This window comes from Salmo salar, chromosome ssa14, assembly GCF_905237065.1.
Source record: "Salmo salar chromosome ssa14, Ssal_v3.1, whole genome shotgun sequence".
In the NCBI taxonomy this organism is placed as follows: domain Eukaryota; kingdom Metazoa; phylum Chordata; class Actinopteri; order Salmoniformes; family Salmonidae; genus Salmo; species Salmo salar.
The window spans coordinates 29,492,523-29,502,603 of record NC_059455.1 but is presented as its reverse complement, the minus strand read 5'-3'; the positions used below and the strand labels follow the sequence as shown (position 1 = coordinate 29,502,603).

The 10,081-nt window shown below is 40.8% G+C and overlaps 1 protein-coding gene across 1 annotated transcript; it reads right to left on the bottom strand.

The window, feature by feature from the left end:
* Positions 1 to 7,175: 7,175 nt before the first annotated feature.
* foxc1 (Forkhead box protein C1) lies at positions 7,176 to 9,301 on the bottom strand. The gene has a single exon (NM_001140231.1). The coding sequence runs from the start codon at positions 9,073 to 9,075 to the stop codon at positions 7,639 to 7,641; it is 1,437 nt and encodes a 478-aa protein (NP_001133703.1). The 5' UTR covers positions 9,076 to 9,301; the 3' UTR covers positions 7,176 to 7,638.
* Between the last annotated feature and the right edge of the window lie 780 nt (positions 9,302 to 10,081).

The window sequence follows — 10,081 nt, the reverse complement described above, 5'->3', positions numbered from 1 at the left end:
GCTGGAGCGCGCGCTTAGATGTGTTTAATATGAAACGTTTTCTGTGCAATATGTCTGTTTAATATAGTCTAACCACACGAGTTCAAGACCTTTGCCATAACCTTGTTACAGAGTAAAATCCTGATTATAAACTGGGTGGTTCGAGTCCTGAATGCTGATTGGCTGAAAGCCGGGGTATATCAGACCGTATACCATGGGTATGACAAAACATGTGTACTGCTCTAATTACGTTGGTAACCAATAGCAAAAAGGCACCTTGGGGGTTTGTGATATATGGCCAATATACCACGGCTAAGGGCTGTGTTCTAGCACTCCGCATTTCGTCGTGCTTAAGAACAGCCCTTAGCCATGGCTATATACCACACACCCTCGGGCCTTATTGCTTAATTATAACATGTGTCTTGATTTGGGCCTTGAATATGCTACATGCGGTACCAAGATAGGCACGTTCAGCTGTGGGCACTGGGTTAACTTTAAAGTATTTGACCTATAGAAAACATTGTGGTGTATTAGGTCATTATATGTTTTTACATAAATAATCTACCTGCAAAAAGATGGATGCCTGTTTAGGGACCGACGTTCGAACTTGAACTTTAATGAGACATTGTGGGTTTCAGAGAAGAGGCAATGGCGTGGGTGGGGTATTATTTTTTTATCTAAAAGACCTCGAGCCTTTCACTAGTTTGACTGTCAGGTCGAGCTTGCGTCTATGTGGACTCTTAATTAGAAACAGATGGTGCTTTGAGATCGGGCATTGTAACCAACTGTGAGCTGAAACACAGCCGTTTTTGAGCTGACTGAGTCGGTCACCCAGCCACACAGGTGCACAGTCTCCAGGGCCGCAGTGGGCCGCCACGGTGTTCCCCCGTCTTCCCTCACCTCTGCCATCCCTAGTTACCACAGCCACAAAGTCATAATTATGGATAAACCCCACCCATTTTCTACAATTTCTCTTCTTACATTATTTTACATTTTAGTAATTTAGCAGAAGCTCTTATCCAGAGCGACTTACTGGAGCAATTAGTGTTAAGTGCCTTGCTCAACAGAACATCAACAGGTTTTTCACTTAGTCAGCTCAAGGATTCAAACCAGCAACCTTTTGGTTACTGGTCCAACTCTTTTAACCACTAGGCTACCCGCTGCTCCTAAATCTGATTATAAACCTAACCCAAATCTTAACCCTAACCCTAACCTTAAACCTTAACCACACTGGTAACTTTGCACCTTACCCTGAACGGGGGTCTAAGACCGAGTTTGAGAAACCCTGCTAGACAATTTTGACTTTGAGGCTGTGTTAACTAGTGACAACCCTGCCCCCTTGTTCGGGGTAAAATGGAAATGAATATGGGTTGAGTTATTCTGGAAAAGTGCGCACAGTCCAGGGTGGCGTGTGACACCACTGTTTCAGGGGCATGGTAAAAGTGAGGAATGCGGTTAAACGAGTCTCCTCTGACCCATTTGTTCCGTTTATAGTGCTGTTTGGAAATGATATCAGTTTAATTTAATCATGAGAGGCTACTTAACACGAAAAAGCTATTCAAAGCAGGTCTATTGACAAACCCTATGGAACAAAAACTAATAGGCACCTTCTCAATTATTAGTGAAATCCAATACATTCGATATGTTTAAATCCCAGCCATTTCCTTTACATTCGAATTTATCAATGTTAAAAAATCTGATTAGTACAATAGTTAAGACTATCATCAGCCTATTATGCGTTATGTTGTTGTAATTACAGCATAGGATTTGTTGTTGTTTTATATTTTTTTATAAAGGCAAGCTATCATTGTTATCCGCTAATATAATATTGATTAATATTTGTAAAAAAAACATATAGGCCTATATACCATTTCACTGTGGAGCGTACAAGGCTGACAGAATGCGTCAGTTAGTAGGCTATTTCAATTCACGATAGGCTATATTTTGTTAAGTTCTCGTAAAAAAATTTTGTTTAGTGTTGGTTAAATAAATGTTCGTTTTTAAGATACTGTGTAGAATAAGCTATTTTAGTGTTTTAATTCGTATTAGTGAAATAACAATGGTTAAGAGCGAGCTGATCCCCTGAGCGGTGAGTTGAGCTCTTCTGGACCCTAGGCTTTAGCACGTGACAGCAGAACACAGAGCAAATAGCACGCGCGGTGATCCCACTGTAGTTGTTCCTATACTTTCCCAGTTCCTTAAAGTTTTTTTTAAAATTTTTTATCATTGACTTCTCAGAGAACTTGATTTGTTAAAAGACATTTTAACAAACGAAGTTAGTCCCTGATCGTTGGTCAGTAATTTCAAATTGCCTTACAAAGTCTTGTTAGTTAGCTGTTCTGCTGCACACATGGACATCTTAAATTATGTTTATCAGTTGGTGATTGACGAATTATTTGTCCTTGAACTTTGACCTCCAACTCTTTATATTCTCTTTAAAACCTCCTGGTGTCAATGGGTCTCTTTCTGATACATTTAACTGAAAATGACATCGAAGTTATGCGAATCTCAACCAAGTAGGCTATTTCAAATTCGAAATGAATTGTTTAACACGTTACTGGATGTGATTTTACCTTTCTCTAGCCTAGGCAACATTATGCCACATACGGCATTGTTAAAATGGCGACATAACCAAGACAATGAAACGTATTTCCCATTGAGTGATGCTTGTGTGTGAGGACCCGGGAAATCTAATGCTTATAAATAGGCTCTAGTCTATAGCCTACTAAACTCGCATGGTCATTTATCAATCATTTTTTTGTGCATAAATAACTGTTATCAGTAAATCAACCATGAAGTAGGTGAAGTTCAGGACTATTGCATTTGAATATATGTATCTCCATTAATTTTAAATAATGTCCAACCAGGGAACAGAAATATATATTATCTATTTTTAGTCAAATTCTGTTTACTTAAAAAAAAACGGATATTGAAATCGTGTTTTTTTTTTACTATTAAATATCACATGAATGTAGAACACTGTCGCTTTGTTTTGGGTATTTAAGCCAAAACAATGTGGGAGAGAGTGTGAGAAGGGATGGATGCGTGCTGACGTGAATGCGAAGCTGTCTATTTTCAGGAATGTAGCGGAACCTTTCAGGAAAAGGGGAGAATATTGAGGGGACAGTGAAGTCAGAGAGGAGAAAGTCTCTAGAAAAACGACGTTTTGCCAAATGTACAATGTGAAAGCAGGTATATAGCGTTACTCGTGCAGGCTTTCAAAACAATAGGCCTAGCTACATGCCAAAGTCAATACGTTTTCATAGAGGCCTTATAATGAAGAAAACAGGTAATTGTTATCTGTAAAGAAACTAAAGTAGAACCTATTTCTCAATATACAACTCACAATTAGTCAGGCACGCACATTTAAGTAATAACATCGATGTAACTAGTCGTATCTCAATTGTAATAGCCTAATAGTACAAGTAGGCCTAATAGTAGTAGTAGTAGTAGTTGTTGATGTTGTAGTTGTAGTAGTAATGGTGGTGGTAGTAGTAGTAGTTGTTGTTTTGTAGTAGTCCTAGTAGTAGTAGGCTAGTATAGCCTAGTAGTTGTTCTTGTAGTGGTATGTATAGTGGTAGGCTTAGTAGCAGGCCTAACAACAAGAAGAAAACAACAACAGATCAATAATATGTGTACAATAGCTACTGAATAATAACAATAATAACAATAATGGTATTATCATTATGCATGTTAAAGACTTAGGCCTACTATTAGTTGTCCTAGGACCTAGACAAATGAATATAATACATTTAGGGCATGTTTTGAATAAAGATTTGAGTGGGACCGGTTTGCATGCTATTCTGTAATCTATAGATACTTTTAGGAATTGTGTAGAAATACTACTATGGCACATTTTGATCTTGAATTTCGCCAGATCTATAGGCTATTTGTGGATGTGTTCGTCGCAGTTCACGTTCCAACTGCGCAGTAGGGTCCAAGAATAGAAAGCTAGAAATGATGTTTTGTATAGTCAAGAGTGTTGCTATGTACCCACACAGCACAGCCTCTTTCTCCTGCCTTGCCTTGCTTTCCCTTGCGGTATTGTTGATGGTGCTCCGGCGTCCTACATCCTCCCCATTGACCCCCGTCTCCTTCTCTACCTTTTCCGTCCCATGAAAAAGGATTCCAGCGCTCTGATTGAATTTTATTCCTTCCTGACCTGGCCAGTTCTGCGAGGGTGCCATCAATCTTGGGACTAACACGACGTTTGTTTATTACTTGGGAAAGGATCTAATTAGTTTGATGAGGTTGATTACAACTATTCGACCGTGGGGCAGAATGGGGCCTACAGAACTGCATTCCATCGTTTTTCAATACGCCAAAGTGTTGCGCAATTAAACACAATTATTTTTCTAACAGTTTCTTTTTGGTCTCCACTGTGATTGTGTTGTCATTGTTATTGTGATGCATAATATGTAATTATGGGTATAGTTATAATTTTTGATTGTGGCTATAATTCAGCTTGTTCCTACTATCTTTAGGCCTATTTATTATTATATTTGCCTGCAACTAGTATAGGCTACTACTATAGGCCTAGCTATTATTATGAGTATTTTTGTTTTGTTGTTTTTGTTTAAGTTGTTTATATTGTAAAAGGAAATAGCCTATCTATAGCTATTATAGCTAATGTTGGGTAATGTTGTTATCGGCCCACGCGATCAGCTAAACTGTAGGCCGTATACAAACTTAAAAGCCAATTGTTTTATTCATGGTCACCTCCAGGCCTATGTTTGTGCCCAGAGGATGCACGACAGGCTGCCATGCTCATATAATCATATCCCGTTTGACCCTGTCGCCCCGAGGGCCTCCTTGATAACAGTTATTTATGCACACCAAAAAAAAAACGATTCATACAACTCATCCGCTTGAATAGAACATCAAGTCAACCAATGTCGTTATATGGAGATTAGGCTGTAGCCCAAAGTTAACAGTGAAATAATAGAGCGCTTAACAGAACCTATAGCAGTAGAAGGTCTAAATAAATGTAAAGTGCTTTGTTGACCCTATCCAGGCAATTAGCAGCTAAATTAACCACGGTAATCACTACCAACCGCCTCTTATTTGAAAAAATCGTATAGCCTATACATGTTCGTACTGTGAAAACACCTTTTGCCTATGATAACCTTTTGCAATATAGCCCAGTATGTTGTTTTGAAATTCAAATAAAATAAATATTTGTCACATGCTTCGTAGACCACCGGTGTCGACTACCAGTGAAATGCTTACTTACGGGTCCCTTTCCATCAACGGAGAGTTAAAGATAAGATACAAAATTCTATGAAAAATAGAAATAGTGACACAGTGAATAACGAATAAAAATAATGAGTAAAAATAACATGTCCATATATAGGAAGTAGAAAAATAACATGGCTATATACAGAGAGTACCATTACCGAGTCGATGTGCAAGGGGTACGAGGTAGTTGAAGTAGCTATGTACTTACTGTACATGTAGGTACATGGATATAACGCGCCTTATTATAAATGTAAAAAATTACTGTTTATTATTATAATTATTATTATATTATTCTAATAATTAGTGGATTGTTTTATTTTATTCCCGGAACTTGAGAATATGGTATATACTTTACGCAAGGTATAGGCCTACTTTACGCACAGGCCTAATTTAGGCACAGGCCTACATTACGCACAGGTCTACTACGGTCACACCTGGAAACAATACAGTAGGCCTATGTACGTCCATTTAATTTACAAAACCGTAAATAAGTATTCAACTGGAGGGATAGAAGTCTACGATAAATATACGGATTTACGCCCAACATGGCTATACGCTCCCATGTTTCCAATCATGGCAAATTCACCAAATTAATCGAATTTTCTTCAACCATACATCATATGTGCTGTCCCCAAAGGTTTAAACGTAGGCAGTGGAACACGTTTCTGTCATTTTTTAATGTGACAACAGAGGAAATATGTCAATTCACTAACCAGCTGAGGCAAACCAGCTGTCTGAATTTTTTTTCTTCAAATTTAGCCTAACCTGCCATTTACAATATTTACAAATTTCTCGATATCTAAAGAAGATGCAAATTAGAAGAGACCCTTGTGAATGTTTTAAATTATAAATACAAAAACTGTAATTCAATAAAAACGCATATAGGCTACTGCTTGGCGCACGCGCTTCATGATGAGTTTAGCTCTCATCTCCCTAATAGAGATGCATTGTCAAGTTGGAGACATAAAATGATCGCTGTCCCCAAACCTCGTGTGGCTACATCTTGGGTACATCTTTGGTATGCACGGTATGATATTAACTAAGCGTTGGAATGTGCCTGTAAACACACGTGGCTATTCAAAACAAGTCAGTTTTGCTGTGCGGACTGCTAGCATGCATCGACTAACTGTGATGAGGCCAGAGGGCCCCAGGTCAAGATGCTGCCAGACCATTCGTGTCTGACAAGAGGAGAGCTGTGCCCCTTTAAATATGAAGTAAAACAATCATCTAGATGCGCTGCTACTTCAAGTCATCAAAACACATACGGTCAATCTGTTTGTAGGCTATATGCAGTTGACCTCTTGGAGAACAGCACGTACTATTCAATCACAACTGACTACAGCGAGTTGCATTAAAATTCAACCTTTTGAAAATACATAAATACATGTATTCCTAATCTAGAAACATTCCATGATAATGTAGGCAATTATTTATTATTCAACTCGAATTAGATTTTGTTATCAGGCAACACTTATTTTTCAGACTATAATTATTTAGGAGATTGGGACTCGTCTGGCCATTGTCCTAGCCTAAACGAACCGACCCAACTCCATGATTAGAATTATATTTTTTTCTGTGAACATTTACAGTGAGGATGGTAATCTAACCTGTCTTTGAAAAAATACTGATTTAAGATTTATCAATCACTGCCACTGATCCCACGTCGATACTTTTGAATCAGGGTGCAGTATGGCCTATAAAGCCTAAAGCCTGAAGGACATATACATAAGGTCTGGTTAAAATCCCGAAAACTATCAACTAAACTCATATGCAGTTAAATCCTTGATCCATAATTGGTTCCCAAACAGTAGCCCAAACACACCATCGATTTAAAGATTAAATACGTGTTTACATTATTATTTGCTTGCATCCTACATTGAAAAATAAGCAAGGACATTAGACCATAGCCTACACCATTTTCAGTGTTGAGAATGTCATAGTCTATAACAAATCAAGCGTAGCTTTAACTCAAATAAAATGTCAATTTATTAAACAAACAATGAAATTCCTTCAGAATACTTTTCAACAAAGGAGAAACTTTGAAAGAGTAGGACAGTATACAAGTTCCGCTTTTTATAATGGAACATATTCGGACAATTAAGGCAATTCAATTTAGAAACACTTTTTGGTGTTTGGTCCATAATATCCGGCTACAGTTTAGAAATAAATTACTATATGCAATTTACACGTTATAGTATGTCCATGAAAGACTGGCATATCTTTAGCATATTTTTTTTTTAAACATTTCACAAAAGCAAGAAGAGACTTACGTGTTATTTGCAGTAACACTGTTCTTTACAAACCAAGATCATGTCTTTGTTTCTGTCCTTTTCTGTTCGTTTTAGTCCATCGTTAGGGGCAGGTAGTGTGTGAAACGACTCAAGTTATTTTTATGAAAAAGATCAATACAGTAAAGTTTGGTCAGAACTTGCTACAGTCATATACGAAAGCTCCCGGAGTGCGGTAGATGGCTTGGCTAGAGGGAAAGGACATTTGACAGCTGTTATTCCCGTTCACTGGAGAATTATTCAAGCCAATTCTTTGAGATTCGAACATCTCGCGCACGGAGTGGAAGTTCTGCTGCTGGGTGGGGTAGGTCGCCCCGAGGTGGCCCAGGTCCCCGGCCTGGTTGAGGTACCATGAGGGGAGACGCCCTTGGTGGGGATGGTGGCCCTCCTGCGCAGAGTTTAGATTGCCGTGGGCCAGAGGGGAGGAGGTGGTAGTGATGGAGTAATCTGGCAACGTTTCATCCACGGTGGTAGTCGGAACTAGGTGGCTAGATCTATCCCCAGCGTATAAACTCATTGCTTGCATATTACAATGGTAGGACGCATTCGAGGTAGTGGAGATAGAGTTTTGGTTACAGGGTGAGCTATAGACTGACGTCTGGTTCGGTGAATAACTTAGGGACAAAGACGGTGTTATACCTGTCCTGGATGAGGCGACGAGGGATGGGGCAAGCTCTGTGGCACCCTGTGGGGACCCCCGGAGCGAAGTCATGATGTTGTCCACACTGAATCCCTGTGCCTGGGCCTGGCTGTGGTGGTGGTGCTGCTGCTGCTGCTGCTGCTCGGAACTCTCCATGCCAATGGACCTGTTGGACGGGATGCTGTGGGGGCTGCCACCACTGGACATGCTGCTGCTGCTGCCGGGGCTCTCGACTTTGGGCACGGTGCTCAGGGAGGGCGAGGCGGTCTGTGGGGGTGTAGCGTTCCCGTTCTCGGTCTTAATATCCTGAATCCTGACTGGCTGGGAGCCCTGCATTGGCTGCTCCTTGTCCCGGCCCTGTCTAGACGGCGTCTCCTTAGCACCCCGGTCATCCTTGTCTTTCATTGCGTCTTTCTTCTTGAACCGTCGCCTCCTCCTCAAGAAGCTGCCGTTCTCGAACATGTTGTATGAGTCCGGGTCCAGGGTCCAGTAGCTCCCCTTGCCAGGCTTTTTGTCATCACGGGGAACTTTGACAAAACACTCGTTGAGAGAGAGGTTGTGCCTGATGCTGTTCTGCCAGCCCTGCTTGTTGTCTCGGTAGAACGGGAACCTCTCCATGATAAACTGATAAATCCCGTTCAGGGTCACCTTCTTGTCAGGCGAGTTCTGGATAGCCATAGTAATAAGCGCAATGTAACTGTACGGCGGTTTCACCATATCTTTCGGCTGGGGCTGCGGGGTATATGGTCCATAGGCTCGCGCCATACTGGCCGGGTACTGGTCGTGGGCCGCGTGAGAGTACATACTCATAGGGGCCGGCATCCCGGTGTATCCTCCACCGGTAGCGGCCCGGTAGTAGCTTTGGTCGCTACTAATGTAAGGCACGACGCCCAGAGAGTTGGGGCTCGAGACGGAGTAGCGCGCCTGCATGTCTTCTTCTACCCACAGTTCAACTACGCTCCTGCGTAAAACGAACTTCCCAATGTATTAGCGGTAGAGCTCCACTTTTTCCTTCTGAAAAGCTGAGGTGCTCAACGCAGGAGTTCCTGTCCTGTCACTTGAAAAATGATAATATCAGGAACCGTGTCTTAATAGGTATAAGCGGTTTCCATCTCTGTGTGCTGAGGCGCACATGGAAAAACTTCTGAACTTTGGGCATCCGTCACTACAGAAGACTTTTGCAGAGTTAACTTCTTTCCCCCTTTTTGCTGCGAGTAAAGCTCCTCCCAAAAAGAATTCGAGGCGCCCAATTGGAGGTCAGGTAGTACAGAGTGAGCAGCAATGGATCTCCTGGCCACACACACGACTTTAGAAAAAGAGAGGAGGTGTTGGTAACTCCCAGTCCCTTCCAGCCAAAGACACAAGACTCCAGGCGTGAGCGCGCTGCCTGCTCACGTACACAATCAGATTATGGACAAAATGTGTTACTGAAGAATATTTCCAAACATGGGCAAACACATTAGGGAAACCAACAGGTGGAATGATAAATAATGAATACCAACGTATTTTGTAAATGATGAAACTATTGTTTGGTAGGCCTAATAGGCTGGCTGCATTTACACAGGCAGTCCCAAAACAATGATCAGAATTGGACTGCCTGTGTAGGCACCGGAATTATGACTGTTTTTTTTCTTCCAGTAATTGGTCTTTTGACCAATCAGCTCTGAAAAAGATCTGATGTGAAAAGTTCTGATGTGATTGATCAAAAGACCAATTAGTGGGGAGAAAAGATCAGAATTGGGCTGCCTTTGTAAACGTAGCCATATATGCCTACATTTAGATTAAGACTGTTGGTGATCGTGTGACCTTAATTGGCACATTCATCAATATACTATTACAATGAAGTTTAAAAATAGTTTTCATTCAGAATGTGCTTACATGTTGCTATTCATTCTGAAATAATTGGACAACAAAAAGTCCTCTATCACCTCAGTTT